At 45.3% G+C, this 26,052-nt stretch overlaps 1 protein-coding gene across 1 annotated transcript in view; it reads right to left on the reverse strand.

Annotated features, from left to right (window-relative positions):
• Positions 1 to 26,052, reverse strand: part of KIF26B (kinesin family member 26B) — a 508,474-nt gene that overhangs the window by 303,758 nt on the left and 178,664 nt on the right. The window contains exon 3 of the mRNA XM_069545500.1: positions 8,405 to 8,941. Within this exon, the coding sequence (XP_069401601.1) occupies positions 8,405 to 8,941 (537 nt within the window). The remainder of the gene's footprint in view (positions 1 to 8,404; positions 8,942 to 26,052) is intronic.

Here is a 26,052-nt window from a genome sequence, read left to right on the forward strand (position 1 = left end):
ATGTGACCTTACCTGGACATAGCATCTTTGCAGATGTAATTAGTTAAGGGTTGAGATGACACCATACTGGATTAAAGCAGGTCCTAAATTCAATGACCAGTGTCCTTATAACAAGAGGAAAGTGACAGATGGAGCAGAAAGCCATGCGAAGACAGAGGGGGAGACTGGAGTGACACGGCCAGAAGCCAAAGAATGCTTGCTGGAAGAGACAAGGAAGGATTCTCCCACAGGCTCTTCAGAGGAAGCTCGGCCCTGCCAACACACCTCGATTGTGGATTTCAAGTCTCCAGACAGAACCATGAGACAATGAATTTTTGTTCTTTTAAGCCACTTAGTTTGTAGTCATTTTACTATGGCAGCCCTAGGAAACAGAATATACCATCATCTATCTGTCTGTCTGTCTTTCTATCTGCATTGTTCTCTTCCCTATACTTACTACACTGCTGCTGCTGCTAAGTCGCTTCAGTCGTGTCCAACTCTGTGCAACCCCAGAGACGACAGCCCACCAGGCTCCGCCGTCCCTGTCCCTGGGATTCTCCAGGCAAGAACACTGGAATGGGTTGCCATTTCCTTCTCCAATGCATGAAAGTGAAAGTGAAGACGCTCAGTCATGTCTGACTCTTAGCGACCCCATGGACCGCAGCCTACCAGGCTCCGCCGTCCATGGGATTCTCCAGGCAAGAGTACTGGAGTGGGGTGCCATCGCCTTCTCTGACTTATTACACTACTGCCAGATAAACGGTTCTTTAAAGCTGGGGTTCTTTGCCCTGGCAGTTCAAACCAAAGCCTGGGTCCCACCTGAGATATTCTGATTTCATTGGTCTGGACTGTGGCTTAGGCACCGGTATTTGTCTTTAAAGCCCCCAAGTGATTCTAGTTGAGAACTGCTGTCAACAAGGAAATCTTTCCATTTTCCTGCTCCAAAATCTCTGGTGGTTGTCTTCTGTCTACCGAATTAAAAGAAAAGGATAGCAACTAACAACTTCTGCTCTCCAGCTGGCAAGGTGCTTCCACATTCACGTGAACCCTCAAAACAGCAGATGACAAAGGACTGAATCCCGGGGCAGTTCTGCGAAACCCCTCCAATCAGGACAGCAGACACGACAGAGAAGATGGGCTTCCTGCTACAGAGATTCCTGCCAAGTCTCTCCTCACCCTCCCACTCCCCAGCTTACAATGTTTTCTGCAGTTTCAACAGTATGAGATACTTACATAATGGTAATTACTAGCTGCTGATGGAGAGGGCTGTGGCGTGCTTGTTATTATGATGCTGTAACAATAGGGAAATCTGAGACAATTGAAAACCAACCGCGCAGTATGAGTAACCTCTCATTCTGTGGAGGCACCCAAATGAAATAATCTGACTTGCTAATGCACTGTCTGATCCACCGGGTAATGTAGTTTGTTGTGTGGGATGAAAAGCCCATGTTCTTGGCCATCCTGCAGGTTTCCACAGCAACTCCTTGGTCCGTATACCTCATTAACTTCTCCTACCAAGCTTCACAGCTATCCAGTGCTTACCAGGTGTATTAATTTCCTATTCCTGAAGCAAATTACTGAACATTTAGCAGCATAAAGCAGCACGCATATCCATTCTTTATTCCATCAAGTCCAGGGTGTCAGACATCTAAAACGGGCTAGACAAGCTGCTTCTTTCCGCAGACTCTAGGGAGAATCTGATTCCTTGATCTTTCCAGCTTTTTAGAAGTTGCTTTCACTGCTTGGCGTGTGACCCCTTCCTCCATCTTCAAAGCCAGCGAAGTTGCACCTTCACTCTTCTGACCTCTGCTTCCATCCTTACATCTTCTCTTTCTGACTCTGTTCCTCTTGTCTCCCTTTTACAAGGACCCTTATGATTACATTGGAATCACCCAGATAATCCAGGATGATCTTCCCATCTTAAGATCCTTAACTTTATTGTATCTGCAGAACCTCTTTTATTTTGTAAGGTAGCATATCCATAGGTTTCAGGGATAAGGACATGAACATCTTTGAAGGTCCTCTTCTAGCCTCCTGGGCTTCCCTGATAACACTGGTGGTAAAGAACCTGTGAGGCAATGCAGGAGACATAAGAGACAAGGGTTCAATCCCTGGGCCGGGAAGATCCCCTGGAGGAGGGCATGGCAACCCATTCCAGTACTCTTTCCTGCAGTATCCCATGAACAGAGAAGCCTGGCAGGCTACGGTCCATAGGACTGCAAAGGGTCGGACATGACCAAAGTGACTTAGCACACACACACTCATTCAGCCTACCACCCAAGTAAATGACTACTGCTGCTGCTAAGTCACTTCAGTCGTGTCCGACTCTGTGCGACCCCATAGATGGCAGCCCACCAGGCTCCTATGTCCCTGGGATTCTCCAGGCAAGAACACTGGAGTGGGTTGCCATTTCCTTCTCCAATGCATAAAAATGAAAAGTGAAAGTGAAGTCGCTCAGTCGTGTCTGACTCTTCGAGACCCCATGGACCGCAGCCTACCAGCCTCCTCCATCCACGGGATTTTCCAGGCAAGAGTACTGGAGCGGGGTGCCATTGCCTTCTCTGAAGTAAATGACTAGGTAAAAAATATTTTTGAAATTTATTGATGAAGTGTAAGTGTTCCCTTCAGCCCATGGCCCTGCCCATGCTTATAAGAAGTGCTGACTCTTTCAGAATTTCACCCTGAGCACCATATTCTTGAGAAATGCTCTGTCCGTGACAGAAGATACAAACTGATCCTGTTTCCTGTGCCCAGGTTTGTCAAAATGCATAAAGATAAATAACACTCTTTTGACCATCTATAAACAGGAGAAAACAAAAACTCATGATGTCGAATGATCTTGCTGATGTCATAATTTATCAAATTGCAACACTTTATGTTATTGGCCTGCCAGGACAGAGCAGCAGCAAAATGGCACTAGGGCTGGCCCAAGAAAGGCATTTTGTGTATTTCAGGAACAGGCGTCTGACTCTGCAGGGCTGCAAACAACAGGAATGGAAATCCTCCACTACTGACACACAGCAAACACCTGCCCTACTCCTTTGTGAAAAGTGGCTCAGTGAGGAAAGAACATGAGTGCACCTCATCCCCCAAGGCAACAGCTCTACTCTCCGTGCGCTTCTGGGTTCCATGGATTCATCACAGTCAAGCCTCTGGGCACTGGAACACGAGCGAGCCTCAGAGTCCACCCTCCTCTTCCAAGGGCACCTGGAAGTCCTCAATAAAAGGATCAGCACCAAGTCTTTCCAGAGCTTCTGACTTCAGAAGACCAAGGCCTGGATACTGCCAAGATCCCACAGTTGAGCAAGCTTGGAGCTGCTTTCAGGTTGGTGCTACTATTGCCTCGCTCTTGCCTGTATCTTCAATTACAAAGTCCAATAGTGCCTCTGCAAGAATACTGGAAAGGGTTGCCATTTCCTTCTCCAGGGGATCTTCCAGACCCAGGTATCAAACCTGGGTTTCCTGCATTGCTGGCAGATTCTTTACCATCTGAGACACCAGGGAAGCCCAGGCCTCTGCTTACTATATACAGTTAACTCCTAGAGATATGAGACAATCCCACATGACTTCAGCCAGAGTTTAGTCTGGAATTATTCCTAACATTGACTCTAATGGATGTTTTTTTGAGAAAGCAGGATAACTTTTATCAAACACATATCCTCAAATCAAGGAACGCACACTGAATTCATCATGGATTTATCACCTATGTATTAATTTAACATATTCCTGAATTTTCTTGACAACTTCAATTTATCAAAGTCCCATAAAATAAAACTCTTCAACCCTTTCAAATGTCCCTATTTTGAGTGTGACATCAAAAAACCACCTGGACTACTTTCATTGCACCCAAGGATTTACTGACTATCATTAAGATACTTCATGTTAAAGATCAGCTTGGAGCCAATTAACTGATGGTTTCCACCCAAAACCTTGAGGTCTGGATAGGCCTTCTACCCTGGAATTTTTTCCTAAATTTAAGGCCAGTCAGGAGAAACAACTTTAGTGTATCCTTGAGACTGGAACTTCCCCTAATGAGTAGCCCTTTTTTTGTATATGTTAGTTGCTGTCAGAGACACAAGAATAAATAAATCTATGTTCTCAAGAAACAAAAGACATCAAACAGAATCAGGAAACTCTACCCAAAAGAAACTTCAAATCTCTCGGCCTTGGTTTCTAGACAGCTGATATTGGGATCCCTGTGTTACAGTTTATAAAATATGTTCATATTTTTTAAAAAAAAATTGTTCTCTTGCAAGGTAGGGATTTCATTCATAAGGAAAGAGACCAAAATATTAAGCTACTAAAACAAGACTCAACAGTTGGTGGAGCCATGCTCTTGAACTAGGCAGAACCATCTCTAAATCTCCCACCACGGTGCAAAAGGCAATTACTATCCTACAGAAGTGGATTCTAACATGAACATTCTGTGATTAGAATATTATGTGTCAATTCTTTCCTGTATTTCCTGTAATAAATGTAAATTGGGGAAAAGCAGTTGCCATTCAAAAGAGGTATATAATTAATCTGTGGTGAACTACAAGAAATTAATCCAGACATGTTTTCTCAAAGCTAAAACTCATGTGATAAAATGAAAGTTCTAGAGCATTGCACTGACTGTGTTAAATGTCTGTAAGTTAATAAAAGAACATCTTTCTTTTAAACAGTCCACCTTATCAACTTCTGTGAAGTCGACTTGCTATGATATTTAATGAAAAAAATTATCTGCAGTTTGTTCGCCATTTTTTAATATAATCTCAATGCTTCCTAAATTACTATTTTTCTTACCTGTCTGGATAGATTCTTATTTATCTGCAGTGCTTATAGGTTCCCACTCTTTCTGGAGGTAATTGAGAAACATGAAGGATCTAGCAAAAGAGAATCAAGAAATCTTCCTACTGCAGCCTTTGAAGACTGGGCCCTGGGGACTCATAGGATTAAACAATCCACCTGCAAATGGTCAGGAAGATCCCCTGGAGAAGGGAATAGCAACCCACTCCAGTATTCTGGCCTGGAGAATCCCATGGACAGAGGAGCTTGGCGGGCTACAGCCTATGGAGTTGGACACAACCGAGCAACTAACAGTTTCACTTTTCCACTTTCACACACACACAGTGCTGTGGGAAACAGGGAACTTGAGGGGCTTGAGGGACACTTCGCTCTCCCATACAGAGGTTTTACTCTGCTCACTGCTGCAAAGCCCATCCTCATTCTTGTCATCCCCCTGTACTTAAATGGCAGAACAGCCTCCTCTTCTCCCTTGCTTCTACAGGCTCCACGTTTGCTGGTGTGGAGCAGTGCACTCGGCAGCAACAAAGTCCAGATAGATACTTCTCTGCCCAGAGAACGGCTTTGGCACTAAGCCAGAGGACCATCTGCTCTGTGGAGAGGGAAGTGGGAGTAAGGGTGAGCAGGAAAAGTGAGGTCAGCTTTCAGAGCAGTCAACCATCTCTGGCAAGCTGGCCAGACTGTGAACTGCAGAATATTTACTGCAGGGAGATGTCCATAAGAGGAGCCATGCAGTCTAGCCAGACCCAGAGCCCCCACCCCGGGGCATGAGGATAACATAGTCACAACACGGGGACATTGGTTCACCAGGCACCAAATCTCTTTATCCCAGAGAGATTTCCTCTGATCCCTTTAACTACTGCTCGGGGGAAATGCAGAAATTAGTCTGTTCTGAGTTGGAAAGAAGCAACTGAATGTATCCAGGCTGATCTCAAGTTGGTAGCTACGTGAATCACCTTTGTGCCTGCCTTTGGCCACATCAACACACTCTTGCCCCATGGGCTGGACTTCAAGCCCTTCTGCAGGCTCTCAGAGCACACTGGGCATCTGTCTATACTTGCAAGCACCTCCCTGGATTATAACACATAGTTCCCCTGCCTTCTCCACTAAGGACCACGGGACAGGAGCCTGGGTTTCCAGCCCATGGCAGGAGCCCCAACCAACACACAGCATAGTGTCTGGCACTTGGGAGAGCTTATAGACACTTGCTATTGTACCGGAAATTCTTTTTCCTCTGAGGTGGAGCATGGGGAAGGAAGAGCAGAAAGAATTGTTGCATATTTTATTTTAAATGTACCAGTAATCCTCAATCTTCCTTTTAAGCACCCTATTCAGTCCCCCACGCCCTACACAGACTTTCCCCACACTCTGGATTTTTTTTATATGAAAGCTCCAGTCCCAAGTTCTTCTGTCCTCACTCACCAGCACTGTGCAGCAGCTGAATCTTCTAACTAGCGCCTGATACATGTTACAAGTGCTCTGGGGCCCTGGAAGGTGAAATGTGAGTTGTCTGTGTAACATGAGTGAGTGTGTGGCTAGCACAACCCAGGATGTGTTGAAAATTCGACCTGGGTAGAAGGCTGTGCACCAGAGCATTTTATTTATAGTCGTGAAAACCCAAACTCAAATAACTGATGCTCGGTTATATAAATCAGGACACATTCATATATGGGTAGTATTTATATAATGGAATATTAGGCTACCATTAAAGATCCTATTTTAGAAAAATATATAATGGTGGGAAAATACCATGAAGTATATTAAGCAAAAAGCAAATCACAGAACTGAACATTATCACAATTTTAGAAACTGCATGCGTATAAAATCCTGGGAAGAAATATACTCAAAAGCTGTGAATTTCTATTTCTGGGTGTTGTTGCTTTTTAAAGTCTGTCTTGAACTTTTTCATGTTTTTAAAATTTTATTTTACAACAGACATGTATCACTTTTTATAATTTCTAAAACTATTTTTAAATTACAAACCAAAAAAACCCCAAGCATATTATTCAATAATAGTAAGAAGTTATTCTGTTCCTGCCCTAGATGGTTATATTCAAGCATTAGACTATGAAGTCCCACCCAGGGTGCCACTGGTTTCTCATTATATTTTTATCCACAACCCAGAAAATTCTATCCAAAAGTGAAGTGGCAGGCAGGCCCCCACAGGTCAAAATAGGAGGCCTTTATTTTTGGTGTACCATGTCTTAAAAGAAACCATAGCTGGGAAAGATGTTGAGATAAGTGTTCTGGGGTAAGTTCAGAAAGTTGGAAGCAGCCAGGGCAGGGAAAGCCATTCTCCTGGGCAGGGAAGACCTGGTGCTACTCTGGCACCAGCTGTTCGGCCACAGGCAATTATTCCATTTCTTTAAGCATCCTGTTTCCCCATCTGTAAGAGGAAGATCCGATATCTGTCTTGCTGACCTCACAGGTGTATGGGGCCGGTTGGGGGGGGGGGGGGCGGATTAAATAAAATGATGTGTGCTCTATATTTTGTAAACTATACAGCAGCATCAGGTAAACGAAAAGCTTAGCCGTCCAAGGTTAGTAACTTCTCAAGATAAAGATCCACGCTCCCCACTTTCTTTCAAGATATCAAGAGAAACAATCTCTACTCCCTTTTACACTCTAGAAAAGTCACCAGGAATTTTATCAGCTGCATTCAACTCATTTTATGTTTCCCTGCACCTCTATCCCATGAAAGAAAAACTATGCTATGCATTCACTCAACTTGTTTCTTTTTTCTCCTGGACACAGGGGTAGACTGGCTTTCTCAGCCTCCCCTGAGGGAAGATGGGACCAGGAGACTGAAATCTCACCCCCTCCAGGCTGGGCCCCCCACCTCTTCCTGGGAGATCCTCCACCCTCTCTCTCTTTCTCCAGTTCCTGGCTGGTTGTACAAGATCTCGTGGAAGACTCTGAGACCGCTGGAAAATGCTGGCATGCTATCGATAGATGGAGGAGCCTAGGACCCTATGTCATAGTGGAAGACTACCCACCAAACACCCCATACAACCCCGACACAAGTAAGAAATAACTTGAGACCAACTGTTGCACCAATTATCCACCCTGACTAGTACATTCAACATCAACACTTTCTGCTGCTTCCCACCATGAGTGACGCAGCAGACACAGAGAGCACATGGGATAAACCCAACCCTCCTCCAGCAGAAAACTCACCCAAGAAAGATTAAGAAAACTTTTTTAGATTCCCTGGCAGACTTAAGACCTGCTCTGTTATTTCTATAGGGAAACTTGAGAGTGTGTGCTAATTTAAATAACAGAAAAGAGAAAATAAGAAAAGGGGAACACATGTTTGGTAACCTCATCCCACAGTATTTAAAGTGAGATGCAAATAGAAAAGGGTTATGGTCGGTCAAGGTGGGAGAAATTAAGAAGAGAATCTCCCTCTCTTTTGAGAATGGTATAGACTATGGAAACAGAGCGCCATCTTGAATCACTGGTCCCTGTTTTAAATAGAGACATTTTATCTCTATTTAGCATCATCCAGCAGGGCTACATGGAAATACCAGGCTCTGCATTGAGGAGTTCCCAGAGGGAGAAAGTAGAGAAAGAAAGTGCTACTCACTTCTTTGCTTTGACTGTAGCCAACCCTGTCCTTTTTTACTCAGAGGCTACTTACCTGGTAGGGATACAGGGTGACCCCGTTGGTTCTCGACAGGGACCAGGTGCCGTCCAGGTACTGGTGAGCCTGGATGGCCACTGAGCTGAGGATGTTCCCATTGCTGGGACTGGTGGCCATCTGGAGACTGACCTTGGCCTGGTGGGTTGGAGACCCACTCTTCTTCTCGGCCCCATTGCTGACCCCGAGGCTGTTGGGTTTGCTGCTATGCTTATTGGTGACAAAGGCTGTGTAGCTGGAGGGGGCATAGGAGGCGGGCACAAAAGCCCAATCCCTGGGCTGCTGGAGCCCCCCCACGTGCCGGGACCCCACCAGAGTGGGGACGTTGGAGAGGGGTGGGGGGGAGCCGGGGGAACCATCAAAGCGCTCGCTGCCAGCCGCCTGTTCCAGGGTCAGCACCATCTGAACGGCCTCCTGCTTCAGCTGGTTCAAGTGGGTGGCACAAATGTCACAGCGGTTGTCCCTGTCATTCCATGCCTTCCGGATGGTGTTGGGGACCTGGAGCTTGTCGTGAATCACAGCCGAGAAAGCAGGATCCTGGAGAACACATAAACAAACAAACAAACAAACAAACGGAGAGCCTATAAATCAAGGCTGGTAAGAGCAATTCAGATGTCTACTTTATGAGTTAAGCCCTTCATATATCCAAGAAGTTGGACTGTTTGATTGACATCCAGCAGAAATGAGCAGCCAGATTGGCAGATAAGCCTCTGGTTGACAAACACATCTGACAAATGTAATATTTTACAATGGAGACATTAAGGAATTATATATATATATATATATATATATATTTCTAAGCATCCTCCTTACCAGGCTAGTCAAGTAAGAACATTCCAGACTTTTCCCCCTGTGTCCACGGTAGCTATATATGCATACCTGGTTGCTCTCAAGGTGTTCACAAATGGGTGAAGTAGACACGAATGGGTGTCCGGGCCTGGTCGGGGTGAGTGCAGCCACTCTGGACTGATGCTCTGTGCCCCAACCCATGAACTATGAAAACTTGGTAGCAGATGGAGGCACTACTTGTGACCCAGAACAGAGATTCTATTCCAAGAAAACCCTGGCCTCATTAGCATCGTTTGCTAAGTTCCACTGGAAGAAAAACCAACTAAACAGATTCTGGCCCAGAGATACAGCCTCTCCAACAAACCCCTCCAGAGCTCCCATGTTTACTGTTGGCTCCCAGCAGGCTGGCCATGCCCACACCCACATAGCTGACATTCTGAACCATAAGAAGGAACATATCTCCTTCATAAACAGTCCAAGATACTTTTCCCCAGAAACTTCATCTAAAACTATTAAAAACTTTTTTGCTCAGAAGCATATATGTAAAAGAAACCAGAAAATGAATTTAATGAAGATTTCTTTCATTTGTGTGTGTGCGTGTATGCTAAGTCGCTTCAGTTATGTCCAACTCTTTGCAACCCTATGGACTATAGCCCACCAGGCTCCTCTGTCCATGAGATTCTCCAGGCAAGAAAACTGGAGTGGGTTGCCATACCTTCCTCCAAGGGATCTTCCAACCCAGGGATCAAACCCGAGTCTCTCTTACAGCTCCTACATTGGCAGGCAGGTTCATTACCACTAGCACCACTTGAGAAGCTCCTTTCTTCATTTACTTTGCTTTAATTTTTGTGGGAAAGCAGGACTGCACAGAGAAACAAGCACTAGGTGTGTTAACCGGTTATCAAAATACTTGGATTCTAGTTCCAGTTCTGCTACTCATTAGCTGTGTGACCTTGAACAATTTACGGAGCCTCTCTGAACCTCTCATCTGTCACTCAAGGCCATGGCCTATCTTTACTATAGGGTTCTTCCCGCTCCATGACTCTGTGTAGGGAAATGGGGATACCGTAGGTACTCTGTAGGATACAACGTCTGCAGAAATGGACAGACCTCCTGTGCTGTTTGGGGGCCTGGTTGAACTTTTGAGATTCCACAACTGCTGCAAGTAACTCATGAGGCTTATCTCAACGTGTATTTTCCTAAGGACATTAGAAGAAAATCTTCCCTTCTGAAATCTGTGGTATCTATCATGGAGTGGAAACCCCATCAGGGCTGAGTGGGATTTGATGAGCTGGGGGTGAGGGGGGCAGCGTGGGGCAGCCAGGGTGGGCAGGGAGATCAGCAATGGGAGGGTCACTCTTCATTATGATCCATCTTGATTACGGGCTCCAGCATTTTGTTTTCCCTGTTTAACTACCCTGAACAGCTCCTCAGCATGCACTGATTAATTGATTAATAAATCAAGAGGCCTCTTTACACAGCAGCAGCAAGGAGTGGCTCAGAGGGGTAGAAACTCAAGACGGTCATAGAAAATGATGAGAAACAATAGGAGGTCAAGGTTGACCAAGTCTGACTGATGAAGTGAGGCAAACCATATGAGGCCTGTTTGTGGCACCCCTTCTTAGCTGCTCTGTCCAGAGTCCCTGACCAAAATTCAGCACATGTGGGACCCAAAAGGATCCCCTAGGGACCATTCTAGAGCAGACCATCACCCTAGTTTCCAGCTAAGAAAACTGAGCCCCCAAAAGGGTTAAAAGCTTGGACTATACCCAGACTAGTTGACCTCTAGTCCATGATTTTCCACTGCAAGAGCCAAACAGCCATCTTCATCAATGGACTCAGAATTTTGCACAGACATAAGGTTTTCACCACCTTCACCTATGAAATGTTCACTTAATCAAAAGAAAATATTTGGGGCCCCATATGTGTCAAAATACAGTTTCTTGCTTTTTACATAATATTACACACTGAGCATTTTTTCCTTGTCAATATATGTCATTTGAAAATGTGATTTTTTTAAATGACCACATTGTATTTTATCCTGTGGTTGTTTCATAAGTCATTTTTTAATTCCCACGTCTACTCCCTAATTAGAGGCAGGATGAGAAATCAGAGACAGGCATTCAAAAGCAATCTGCTCCCCATGGCTTATGCTTTCAAGGCGCCAAACTATTTGGTTTCAAGAAAGCTCAAATTAATTGCTTACTTAGAATATTTTTGTTAACCCATCACCTGAAGTAGCATCATAGGGAAAAGGGAGTTATAAGACCAGCCCCATCCACACATCACGGTTGATTTCAGATTCCTGTAGAATCTGGACTTGACTCTGACATCTGCAGCTGGAGTAGAAAAGATACATCCCCTCCGCAAAAACTGCCTAATGCTGAGGACTCATTTTCTCTCTTCTTTCTTGGTTTTCACACTCTCCCTTGAAGTACCTTCCTCACTTAGCCTGCTACTGTTTGCTGCTTGACTTCCCACATGGAACAAACAATACATGTTGTCTGTGCAGCAGGCTGAGGATCTTGGTTTCTGTTCTGAGTTCAGACTCCAAGGAACCCTCTTGGCTCTTGGACTACCCAGTGCCAGGTCCCCTTGCTGCCCCCTCTAGTCTGGGACCAACCAGCACACACTCAGGCACATGGAGCCCAGCACTCCCCTCCCAGTTCCCAAGGCACTGACAAATCCATCAGGAGCACTGCAGCTGAGCCCACAACTAGGATGGCCCCTGACATCCAGGAAGGGGCAAAGCCCAGAGCCCACCGCTGCCTCATCCAGAGGAAAGCGAGACGGGTGGTTTAATGAGTCTGCCATTGCTCACGGATATCAAGAGGTGTTCCCAAAATTAAGCCACCCTTGATCTGAAACCTTAAGTGAGTTCTTAGCATCTTACCTCAGTAAGTCAAAAGATACGTCTTAGGGAAATGAAAATCCCTTTCAAGTGCTGGTCTACATACTGTAAATATTTTAGTGCACCTCAAATCTTCAAAGAGGAAAGATCAACAGACAGAGCCTTCTGTAAGTGATGGCATAAAGGGAATACTGCTTCCTGGGAGAGTAGGAATAAACAGGGAGAAAAGAAGCCTTCAGGATCATGGAAGGCTCACACATGCTGAGTTCTCCTGACATGGACAGGAAAGGACTGTTGTGGCCCCAGGGGATGGACTAGGGGAGTGCCCTCCGATTCAGCTCGCACCAGAAGAAACCTGGACCCAGAGAGGGAATGGGCCGAGTATGCAGTCTGGCATGCTACCTAGCGTGTGGACTCAAACACTTTCATACTGTCTTGTCCTGACTCATCTTGTGACCTCTGAAAGTCAGATGGGAATAACAGGAAAGTGTGCACAGCCAAACCTCTATTTTTGGAGTCCTGATTTTTATTTCAGCACCTTGGAAAATGGGCTAATGGCATTTGGGCAATGTTTTCATCCTAAGTTTTCAACTTAAGGATTCTGTGCTCAAAACATTCTCATCTTTCAAAAATAATACAAAATTATTATTATTCCACATGCATCATGGAGAGGAATTCAAGAAAACACTTAGGAAACTGATAAAGGTCTTCAGGGGGCTTCCCTGGTAGCTCAGAGGTAAAGAACTCCCCTGCCAATATAGGAGACATAGGAGACGTGGGTTTGATCCCTGGGTCAGGAAGATCCCCTGGAGGAGGAAATGGCAACCCACTCCAGTATTCTTGCCTGGAGAATTCCATGAACAGAGGAGCCTGGACATGACTTAGCTAGTGACTAAACGACAAAAGGTCCTTAGAAGGAAAGTTAGGGATAAATGAAGTTAATATGAGTGTGTGCGCGCTCAGTTGCTCATGCAGACACCTATGTCTGCCCACTTACTGACTGCTACAAAGAGAACGCCAGAAAATGGTTTTCCAATCCCTAGCTCTTCTAGGGACTGTTTCAGGAAAACCGGTGTCCTGCTTCGTCCCCTGGAGGTCTCTCATAATCTAATGGCTCTCTAAGATTGCCGCATGTGTATTCCAGCAGACTGATCTAAGACACCATAAGTCTCTCTGCCTCGGGCAAGGGCATCCCAACCCATGCCTTCCACAGCCATCTGCATCCCAGTGACTGGGAATTCTCCATCTCCACCCCTACCTGGCCTTTTTCCTGAACACTAAGCCTTACAGTAGGCCCCTGGAAAACATCATCCAGATAAACACTCTTCAAACTGACCATTCAAAATTCATTTTATTTCCCCCTAATCCTATTCTTATTTCAATAGTCACTATCAAACTAAATAGTTCTATTATCCACTCAGGGACCAGGCTAGAAATCTAGAACCTTCTTGCCTCCTCCTGTTCCCTTCAATCCAATCACAAAGTGTAGGAAATGGTCTTTCCTAAAAGCTCTTGAATGGTCCCTCCTCTCCTTGCTCAATGCCATGAGAAAGCTTTCAGTATTTCTCACATCATCATGGTCTCCCAGATTATAGCCTTGGACCTCAAAACCCTCCCCACAACAACAACAACAACAACAAGATAAAACAGAAATCAGTCACCATCCTGCTTTCCTACAACTCCACTCTGGAAACTATCTTATTATCTGTAGTTTTTATTTGCAGAACTGTTTGTCTGTTAGACTGTCAGCAGCCCCTTAAGAGGAAATATCCTTTCCATCTTTAATTCCCCCAAGTCTAGAATAGTGTCTACTTCACTGCAGGGCCCAACAAACATTTGTCAAATAAACAAATTGAAAGAACTCAACCAAAGCTAAAACGATCAATAATGAAGTTGGTCTTGGTCCATCTGTCATTTATTTTGTCTACGTGAGCTAGTTGCCTCTTATAAAAATGACCATGAAATAAATTCCTTCAAATCTAAAGCTAATATAGTTTTCCAATAGCACTTGTTCTGCCTGACTAAAGAGCCTAAAGTGAGTCAGCCGTAATCTAGATAGCTTCCTTTTACCTGAAGCTTTCTTAAACTACCAGAACAGATCCTCTATGCTTTCCTCAATACACAATCTATTACTCTTTTCTCTAAGTTCCCAAGAAAATGATGTTGATATGCAAAGGAACTTTTTTAACCATCAGGCCAGCTCATCAGCAGGCCACCAAGAGAAATCTACTGAAGGGAAAACTCCACATCAATACCACACACCTGGTCCAGTAGGGCTAGGCCCCGGCAAGCGGGCAATGCGCTTATTTTCCAAGAGCCAGTAGCCAGGTTTCCACACACAAGGGGCAGGGCTGCTAATGAGCGTGGGAAGTCTGTGGAACCCGAGCCGGAATGCAAGAGCTACCGCCCCGGCAAACCAAGCTGTTTACTAGCGTCTTCACTGCTTTCTGTCCCAGTTCATCTTCTAAGGGATGATCTCCTCGGTAATGAACACTTAAGCCAGTTTTGAGGACAGGATTTTTTTCCCCAGCTTTATTTTGGCCAAGAGTACTTAGAGTGCATTCCCACAAAGCCTCTGGGTCTGTGAGGAAGACAACAGCTGGAGTCAGAGTCCAGCGTGAGTTGTGCAAACGCCTGCTGATGTTTGCTCCTGGTTTATTATTCTAGAGGCCTCTAGTGACAAACTCAACAAGATTTAAACTGTTCTTCAAAGGCAGTTTTTTTCCACTTTGTCCCTAAACTTTCTTCTTCCATAAATGCTATTCCATGAGGCCCAGAATGGTGGCTAGAACTCCAAGAATGCAATGTTTTGTTCCCCAAGGCAGGCAGTTTCCCAGAAGATCAAGGGACTTTACCCTCACACACCTTGTAATCTTTCTCTCCGAGGGTCTGCCTCCAGCCCCCTCCCTGCCCCCTGCCACATTCCCCATCCGTGTCCTTTCCATCTCAAGAATCTCAGCATTCTTCCCAGCAGTCCTATTCCCAAAGGCAAGTGTCCATATTAATGATTCTCTGTTTTGACTGGAAATAGCAAAATTGGCAGTTTGCAGAACAACAGATAGCAAACCTCAGGTGAATCTAACCCAAGAAAACAAATTTTTTTTTCTTAACTTTTTATTTTGTATTGGGGTATTGCTGATGAACAATGCTGTGATAGTTTCAGATGAACAGCAGAGGGACTCAGCCATACACATACATGTATCCATTCTCCCCCAGACCCTTCTCCCATCTAGGCTGCCACATAAACATTCTCATTCATGCCTAAACATTCAAATATTTGAATTCAAATGTCTCAGAAGAACTTGGACTTTTCCAACTTGGTAATTTCAGAAGGAGAAGAAACAAAATTTCACTTAGCCATTGGTATTACTAGGAATAAGACTCTAAAACCTGACATCTAAGGATACCCCAAAATGCCAACCAGTGGGTGTGATTGCTTCCTCAGGAAGATCTGGTTCCTCCATGCTCCTCAGCCCTGATCTAGCATCTCACTGCCCATATGTGTTTGATGGGACATGCAAGATCGAGGGGATGCAAAGCATTGGGGAATCCAGAATGTCTCTCACATGAGACTCTAATTCACCATCTGTCATGCTGAATCTACCCAGCAAGAATGGACAAATAAACATTAATATCCTTTACTCCTGTTGTTCAGAGTTCCCAAATGCACATACAAGGCAGAGAACCAATCAGAAAGTGTGACAAGCAGTGACATCCCAGTGCTCTTTGTCAAGAAGAGTGACCACCCTCACAAGCTGCCATTCTCGCTGATGCACTGTGGGAACTCAAGAAAGTCCCTGAGTGTCTCACTCAGCTGGGCAAAGGGGACACAGCAGGGTTCATTCTCCAAAGTTAGTGACAGGGAGAAAGAGGGGTATGAAGGAGGGGACTGGGTGCACGGCAGAGTCTGTTCCAGGTGAGGTCTGAGACAACCCAAAGAACCAGCACCACAGTGATGGCAGCTCAGCCAGACCCTGGAATCACAGCAGGCCCACAGACCTGCTCGGCACACCTGAAATTTCCTAGCCTTCTGGGCCTCATCCAGACCCCAGGCTTTTTATCATTATTGGACTCCAGCACTGATCTTGCATGGAAAAAAGAATGAATATAAAAGATGCTGGGTAATGAGCTCAGAAAGACCAAAAAGGAAAAAAAAAAAAAAGTCAAAGGAAGAAATGTTAAATGTCAGACTAAAGTTGTTCTATATAAGAAACCAAATTAACCTGGACTGTAGTGACTTTGCACATGGCCTAAGCCACCCCGCCTAGTGTTACAGACGAGAGATGCTGGCCCGTTAGAGATGCACATGTGCTTCAATTTGAATGATTATATTCAGGACGCGAGGCTGCTGGGAGCACCAGAGGCAGGCAGGATGCAATTAACAGGGCTGCTTGCTGCAACATGTGAAAAAGTGTTGCATATGATAAGACTTATCTGCTTCAAAGGAAAAAGGAGATTTTTAATTGGAACTTCATATGATTAAGAAAACTTCATGGATTCTTTTGAGGAAAAGAATAGTTGAGGTATTTCTCATCACGACCACAGAAATTATTTTTCTGTCTATGTCTCTCATCTTTTCCAACTGGATGGCATGGACAGTGTCTTGATGCTTTTGAAAAAGCTTGTTAGTGAGTATAGCAGGTTCAGATGCTCCCCTGGTGGCTCAGATGGTAAAGAATCTGCCTGCAATGTAGGAGACCTGGGTTTGATCCCTGGGTGGGGAAGATTCCCCTGGAGAAGGACATGGCACTCCAGTATTCTTGCCTGGAGGATTCCATGGACAGAGGAGCCTGGTGGGCTATAGTCGATGGGGTCACAAACAATCAGATAGGACTGAGTGACTAACACTTCCACTCTCATGGGAGGATCAAGACCTGTCTCCATAACTCAGTAGCTGTGGGACAGGAAGCCATTTTTAAAAACCTATCCAAGCCTCAGTCTCCTTAAATGTAAAAATGGAAAATGATAATAGTCCCTATTTTAATGAGTTATGTAAGTATTATATGTGCAACATGTTTAGCACAGTCCAGATGCCTGGCTCAGGAAGATCCTCAGGGATAGGAAATGGCAACCCTCTCCAGTATTCTTGCTGCAAGAACCCCATGAAAAGGCAAAAATGATGAGCCTCCCATGTTGGAAGGTGTCAGATATGCAGATGATACCCCTCTGCAGAAAGTGAAGAGTATCTAAAGAGCCTCTCGATCAAAGTGAAAGAGAAGAGTGAAAAAGCTGGCTTGAAACTCAATGCTAAAAAAACGAAGATCATGGCATCTGGTCCCATCACTTCATGGCAAATAGATGGGGAAACAATGGAAACAGTGACAGACTTTATTTTCTTGGGCTCCAAAATCAGCGCAGATGGTGACTGCAGTCATGAAATTAAAAGACACTTGCTCCTTGGAAGAAAAGCTATGACAAACCTAGACAGTATATTCAAAAGCAGAGACATTACTTTGCTGACAAAGATCTGTATAGTCAAAGCTATGATTTTTCCAGTAGTCATGAATGGATGTGAGTTGGACCATAAAAAAGGCTGAGCACTGAAGCATTGATGCTTTTGAACTGTGGTGTTGGAGAATACTGTTGAGAGTCCCTTGCTCTGCAAGCAGATCTAACCAGTCCATCCTAAAGAAATCAGCCCTGAATATTCATTGGAAGGACTGATGCTGAAGCTGAAGCTCCAATGCTTTGGCCACCTGATGCGAAGAACTGACTCATTTGAAAAGACCGTGATGCTGGGAAAGATTGAAAGAAAAGAAGAAGACAGCGGAGGATGAGTTGGTTAGATAGCATCACTAATTCAATGCCTATAAGTTAGAGCAAACTCAGGGAGACAGTGAAGGACAAGGGGCCCTGTCATGCTGCAGTCCATGGGATTGCAAAGAGATGGACACAACTTAGCAACTGAACAGATTAGACATACTTTTTACATGTGGTCTATGATGAACCATCAGGTGGCAAATGGATTTCTTATCCATCTGTAAGTAGTTGTATTAAAGTGAAAAGTCGCTCAATCATGTCCAACCCTTTGTGACCCCATGGACTATATAGCCTGCCAGGCTCCTCTGTCCATGGAATTCTCCAGGCAAGAATACTGGAGTGGGTAGCCGTTCCCTTCTCCAGAGGATCTTCCCAACCCGGGGACTGAACCCAAATCTCCTGCATTGCAGGCGGATTCTTTACCGTCTGAGTTACCAGGGAAGCCTAAGAATACTGGAGTGGATAGCCTATCCCATCTCCAGCAGATCTTCGGGTCCCAGAAATCAAACTGGTCTCCTGCATTGTAGGTGGATTCTTTACCAGCTGAACTACCAGTGAAGCCCAAGTTGTATTACGGAATCTCTTGATTATCTAATTATGGAATTTCCTAATGTTTCTTTTTATTTCTTTAATTGATTTTATGTGTATGAAACACTGCAGAAATGTACTTTGCTATGTTTTCTTGGACTTACCACAAAAAGATAAGGTACCTAAAATTTGGTGTTGCTGCTGTTGTTTTTAAAAGATGGAATTTTAGCAGATAAACTCTGTTTTGACCATGTGCTGATGTGCTCAGTTGTGGCCGACTCTCTGTGACCCCATGAACTGTAGCCCGCCAGGTCCATGGAATTTTCCAGGCAAGAATACTGGATTGGGTTGCCATTTCCTTCTCCAGTTTTGACCATAAACCACAATAAACTTAAAGACTTCTGCCGGTCCCCCTGTGAGCTAAACCTTACAACCCAGTGTCAAGGGCCCCGTGTAATTTACTTCAAGCTGTCCTGTCAGACATCTTTCTCTGGGTTCCTCATGTGACCCTGCAGGACAGTCAGGGTGGTTTCCCTCTGCCCCTTAGAAGCGTCTTCATTTCCCCTCTCTGTGCCTTTGCTTACATTCCTGCCCTGATGACAATTCCCATCTTGCCTTATAAACCACAAGAAAATTTAGAGGGCTGGGAGTGGGAGGGTAATGGATATGTTCACCAGTGTGATCGTTTCCTGGGTATCTATGTGTGACCAAATATATCCAATTGTATACTTCAGATATGTACCGTTTAGTGAATGTCAATCATATACCCATTACACTAAAAAAAAAATCTTGTTTATCCATAGTAAGGCCCAGCTCGTCCACAAAGTCTGACTCCCAGGAGGCACTTCCATTGCACTTTTCTGGTCTGAGTGACTCACATTACTTAGCAAACACTTCCTTGTTGGTTAGAGCCGTACATGCTCTATCTCCACAATCGTGGTAAATTCCTAGGGGGCAGAAACCATGCCATAATTTCAACAGTAATGATAACTTCTACGCTTGCCCCCCTGGTATCTACTCCAGACAGCACCCAGGGAGATCCTCATAAGTCTTAAATCTGATCCTAGTGGTCCTTGGCTAAAAATCCTCCCATGGCCCCCACCCTACTTCCCTCAGAGTCAAATCAAAGTATTAGAGTCTGTGTTTACAAAACTCATTTTAGATACCAGTCATCTAGTCATTAAATCTCTGACCCTAAATTGACTGAAGTCTGTGGATTCACTTGGATTACTTATTTCAAGTAGCATTTGCAGGATAAAAATTAAAATTAAAAAGTAATTTGAAGACTCAAAAAATAAAACTAAACAAAACCCCAAAAACAAACAAACAAAAAAAATCAAAGTGTTTGCACTGGGCTCTACAGGACCTGGCCTCCTGCTCCTTCTCGAACTTCAGCTCCAACCACTGCTCCCTGACTCAGTCTCTCCAATCACAAGGGCCTGAGCTGTTCCTCCATCACACCAGGAATGCTCACTGCCACCTCAGTGGCTCTGTACTCCCTCCTCCTTCTTCACGGAAGACTTGTGCCCATATATACAGGCCTGACTATCTCTTACCACCTGCAAGTTGGTCAAATATCCTCTTATAATGAGGCCTCCCTGACCACCTCATTACAGATGTAAGTCACCCCAAGCACTCCCTAACCCTCTGCTCTGCCTTCTGTCATTGTCTAACACAGCAAGAGGATTCCAGAAAAACATCTACTTCTGCTTCATTGACTATGCTAAAGCCTTTGACTGTGTGGATCACAACAAACTGTGGAAAATTCTGAAAGAGATGGGAATACCAGACCACCTGACCTGCCTCCTGAGAAACCTGTATGCAGGTCAAGAAGTGACAGGATCAGACATGGAACAACAAAATTCAGAAAGGAGTATGTCAAGGCTGTATATTGCCACCTTGCTTATTTAACTTATATGCAGAGTACATCATGTGAAATGCCAGGCTGGATGAAGCACAAGCTAGAATCAAAATTGCAGGGAGAAATACCAGTAACCTCAGATATGCAGATGACACCATCCTAATGGCAGAAAGAGAAGAGAAATTAAAGAGCCTCTTGATGAAGGTGAAAAAGGAGAGTGAAAAAGCTAGCTTAAAACTCAACATTCAAAAAATGAAGATCATGGCACCTGGTCCCATCACTTCATGACATCTGGTCCCATCACTTCATGGCAAACAGATGGGGAATGAAACAATGGAAACAGTGACAGACTTTATTTTGGGGGGCTCCAAAATCACTGGGGTTGGTAACTGCAGCCATGAAATTAAAAGACTCTTGCTCCTTGGAAGGAAAGCTATATTAAAGCAGAGACATTACTTTGCCAACAAAGGTCCATGTCATCAAAGCTATGGTTTTTTTTCAGTAGTCATGCACTGATGTCAGGGCTGGACAATAAAAAAAAGCTGAGCATTGAAGAACTGATGCCTTCAAACTATGGTGCTGAAGAAGACTCTTAAGAGACCCTTGAACTGCAAGGAGATCAAACCAATCAATCCTAAAGGAAATCAAGCCTGAATATTCATTATAAGGACTGATGCTGAAGCTGAGGCTTGATTATTTTGGCCACCTGATGCAGAGAGCCAACTCATTGGAAAAGACCCTGATGCGGGGAAAGATTGACGGTAGGAGGAGAAGAGGACGACAGAGGATGAGATGGTTGGATGGCATCACTGCCTCAATAGACATGATTAAGGCTCCGGGTGCATTTTAATAAATATCCCTGGTGATTCAGTGGTTTAGGGTTACAGAGGAAGGGATGGGAAGGGATACAGAGATGGGGCAGGGAGAAGGAAGAGGTGCCTCTCCCTTTTAAGTTTCTAAGCCTAGCCGCGGCCTTTGGAGAGAAGTTGGCCATTTCCTGCAGGGCTCACCATGCCACCCAACGGACTGCAACTATTCTGAAAACCTCAACTTTTTCTAGACAATAATTCAAGACAGTGATAAATGGCTCTTGCTTCTCTCCTTACTCCCGTAGTTTCAACAGCTGTTGATTTTGATCCCTAGGAGACATTTGGAAATACCTGGGGACATTTTTGTTGTCACAACTGAGACAGAGCTACTGTCATCTGGTGGGTAAAGGCTAAGGATGATGCTAAATGTCTTATCAGTTCAGTTCAGTTCAGTCCATTTCAGTTCAGTCGCTCAGTCGTATCCGACTCATTGCGACCCCATGAATTGCAGCACGCCAGGCCTCCCTGTCCATCACCAACTCCCAGAGTTCACTCAGACTCATGTCCATCGAGTCCGTGATGCCATTCAGCCAACTCATCCTCTGTCATCCCCTTCTCCTCCTGCCCCCAATCCCTCCCAGCATCAGGGGTTTTTCCAATGAGTCAACTCTTCACATGAGGTGGCCAAAGGATTGGAATTTCAGCTTCAGCATCAGGCCTTCCAATGAACACCCAGGACTGATCTCCTTCAGAATGGACTGGTTGGATCTCCTTGCAGTCCAAGGGACTCTCAAGAGTCTTCTCCAACACCACAGTTCAAAAGCATCAATTCTTCGGCTCTCAGCTTTCTTCACAGTCCAACTCTCACATCCATACATGACCACTGGAAAAACCATAACCTTGACTAGACGGACCTTTGTTAGCAAAGTAATGTCTCTGCTTTTGAATATGCTGTCTAGGTTGGTTATAACTTTCCTTCCAAGAAGTAAGCGTCTCTTAATTTATCCTCCAATTAAAAATACATAAATTAAAAAAAAAAATTCTAAAAAGCACAATCTCTACATTGACCTCTGGATACTGGGTATTGGCTGACTAGCGAGCCAGGCACAGAGGGTGTGGGTGAGTGAGCGGGGGGAGGCAGGCACTGGCCCCAGGCTTATAAACCCCCCACACCAAGGCTCCCAGCCTGGGGCCGCCCTTGCTGGTGAGACAGGCACTGCTGGCAGGCCAGGCGATATCTTCTAGAGTGCGGTGGGAGAGGCTGACAGGAGACTCGAGTCCCGACCACACGGAACCGCGGATCTGGCCGGCGGCTCAGGGGGCGGCAGTGAGTCTGTCACGCTCAGCTCTGCCGCTGCCCCGGGGCGAGAGGGCACCGCTGAGGTTGCTATAACTACGAAATCCTTCAAGCCTCTGGCCAGATTTCATGTCATGGTAACTTTGCAATTTCCCTCTTGGAGAAAGAAAACCAGTGCCATGGCAAGAAAAAGTCATCTCTGAGATGTAATTTGGTGCAATTATAGAGAAGACCAGAGAGTCTTTGTTCCTGCAAAAACCACATTATGTAGCACAGGCTACATGCCAGGTTCCATGCTGGGTGGGTTTGGTGAGCGAAGTCCTAAAGGCTTCCTCCGTATGTGCCCCGGCTGAGGAGACCGAGAGGACGAGGACCTGACCGGACATTTCTGTTTCCACTCTTGATACGTTAGTGATGCCATAACACACCCTTGGCAAGGGGAGTCCTAGACACATCGGACGGATCACACTTCCACAACCTAGTTATAAGATCTGAGCTGGGCAGCCGGGAACCTAACCATCCGCGTCCTCAGACATTCATCTTCTCGTTTGGGGTGGGATGGATTAATCACAGAAGAGCCAGCAATCCTTCTTACCCTTCTTTCTTCCATAATGATCTCAAGTGAAAAGTCACTGAGATGAACAAGACCACTCAAAAAGCTCTGAATATGGGGGGGCTGGGAGGGCTGGAGGCTTGGGACAGGCAGGAAGGCTTTATCCAGCTCCTCTGCCAGCTTTGGTTAGTAACAGTCATTTCTAAGAAGCCAGTTGCTGTGAACTGTTTACAAACCCACAAGTCAGAGAACCAGCCATCCAGCCAGCCTTGATTCAGGGCCCCACCCTCTCAATCCTGACCAGGAGTTACCGCAAGGCAGTGATGGTTTCTAGACATGCCCCTGGGCCTGTACCATGACTGGCATCCTCCTGAGAGACTGCCACCCCTGCCAACCCCCCACCAACACAATTTTAATCTCTCTCAGGGCCACAGTGATTCCTGGCTTCTCAGAGGAGTCTTGCAGCAGGCAGGGCTGCCACAGCATCCTGGGGATGTGAGGAAGAGCTGAAGCTGTTTTGAGTGATGCCTTCTAGATGCTCCTATACAGGCTCAACCACAAGAAGCCCAGGTTAGTATCAGAAAGAGAGAGGGTGAGCAGACCAGGACAGCCCTCTCTGCTGCCTCCAGTCACTCTAGCACATGGGAGATGGCACTGCATTTGACAGAGTGCCAGTTGTACTTATTTGCTACCCTGTTACATTATTCACCTATCTCCATATTTTCTAAAGGGGCCTTCTGACTAACAGAGCCTACAGAAGACAGGTTTGAACTGGTTGATTCGTATACATTGTCTACGTATATAAACTAATTGTGTAAGAAACTTAAGGCAACAGCAACTATCTCACCAAGATCTCTGATGTGTTAATATTCAGCTGCACTGCATCTTAGTTGGAGAAGGCAATGGCACCCCACTCTAGTACTCTTGCCTGGAAACTCCCATGGATGGAGGAGCCTGGTAGGCTGCAGTCCATGGGGTTGCGAAGAGTCAGACACGACTGAGCGACTTCACTTTCACTTTTCACTTTCATGCATTGGAGAAGGCAATGGCAACCCAATCCAGTGTTCTTGCCTGGAGAATCCCAGGGACGGCGGAGCCTGGTGGGCTGCCGTCTATGGGGTCGCACAGAGTCATACACGACTGAAGCGACTTAGCAGCAGCAGCGTCTTAGTTGCAGCATAGCGGATCCAATTCCCCATACAGCGATGGAACTAGGACCCCCTGCATTGGAAGTGTGGGGTCTTAACCACTAGACCACCAGGGAGAACTTTCTGACATGTCAATCTTAGGAAGATAACAACATCAGTGGGAAAGGAATGCATTCAGACTGAGGGGGGTGGGCGGGCACACTCTACACACATTCCAGGAGGAGAGGGCAACAGAGGATAAGATGGCTGGATGAGATGGCATCACCAATTCAATGGACATGAACTTGGGCAAACTCTGGGAGGTGGTGAGGGACAGGGGAGCCTGGCGTGCTGCAGTTCATTGGGTCTCAAAGAGTTGGACACAACTTGGTGAGTGAACAACACACACACTCACGCATGTGCACATACACACAGAAACACACATCTTTCTAGGAAACTAGTAAGATGACTCTGGTGGGGCTCAGGGAAAACAGGTAAGACAGGCTCAGGAATTGAAATTTCCAAGCCTGGGAAGAAAAGTCATCTCCCCCACCTCCCACTCCCTGCCTCAATGAGATCTCCTCAGGATATGTTTTCCAGTGATTTATGTGTCTAATATGAGATAAGATGGCAACACTTGGACCCAAGCAAAGTTACCTGCCCCGAAGTAAATCTTAAAGAAGCAGAAATGGGAGAATAAGAGCATAGAACACATTCAAAAATAGATTTCAATTTTGGTTACAGATTCCAAGAAAATTTTAAGAAACATGGTATAAACTGGATTCGGCCTTCCATCCTGACAGGGAGTCAGGAGGAGTGAAAGACTTAGAGCATATCCCCACACATATGTGACCACATTTTAAAACTCCTTAACATGCAGTAATTCCCAATACAAATGCAGACTGACATATTTTGCCCTGTTTACCTATTCATTCAGTATATTCACTCATTCATTTCTTTATTCACTGTCATTCATTTATCAAACACTTATAATTGTGTCAGGTTCTTTGATAGGTGTTGGAAAACAAGCATAGCCCCAACTTTTATGGACTATTACAAAATATTTTATAACAATTCATAACAAAATAGTACATCCTTCTCATCTGGGGGGGATGATGAAGAGCTAGCGGAGCTGAGCAGAGCTCTGGACCTGAATTACCAGCATCTGGGTTTTGGTACAGGCTTTTCTATTTTTTAGTTTCAGAGCCTTGGTCAAATCATTCAGCCTTCCTGAACCTTAGCCTTCTCATCATAAGACGGGATAAATATTGATGTAAGTATGAAACAAGAACATAGACATAAAAGCACTTTGTGAAGAACTCTACAAATGCAACATGTTATTATTATAAACAATAAGTTTTTCCTTTGTTGACTACGTGAAGAACAGTCGGGGGAAGCCATGTCCTAATTGTGCACCTGTCTATTCACAGCCAGGAGGCGCAAGGTCCATGCGTCAAAAAGGATAACAGAATAACAGGACCAAAGACAGCCTACACAGGGAGGCCAGAGAGGCCAAGGTCAAGCATCAAGTCCAGCTCCCTGTTTCCAGACAGGGAAACAGTCTCAGCTAAGTGTGTCACAATGAAAAGGTCAGAAAAGATAAAGCTGGGGTGGCTCTGCCTCCTCCCTGTGCAGTGAGACTGACCCTGGTATGCTCTGTCCAGGTGCCTTAGGACACCTGTGAGAAGTCAGTTCCCTGGCCTCCTCTCCTCTCTGCTGTGATGGAATTTTCCAGAAGGACAGAGCAATAGAGTTCTTCACTATCTAGACTTCTGTTGTGAGCCCACTTACAAGCCAGGCAAAGGGAACAATTCAACACTGTGGAATAGTTACCAAGAGCCAGGAAGACCTTACACAATGTCCCCTGGAATCATGTAACCCCCTCAGTGCAGTGGGCCAGCCACGAGCAATGGCCCCATCAGGCAGGCCTGGTGGGTCTCTGCACGACTGATGTTCACCCTAGTGATCTGGGATCCAGGAGTCGGGTCCACGTGCATCACGGCCCACAAGATGCAGAGCACACACCCAGAACGTACACAGCCAGCAGAGGGGGACAGCCTTATGCGGGTTCGG

This window comes from Ovis canadensis, chromosome 12 (genome assembly GCF_042477335.2).
Source record: "Ovis canadensis isolate MfBH-ARS-UI-01 breed Bighorn chromosome 12, ARS-UI_OviCan_v2, whole genome shotgun sequence".
Lineage (NCBI taxonomy): Eukaryota > Metazoa > Chordata > Mammalia > Artiodactyla > Bovidae > Ovis > Ovis canadensis.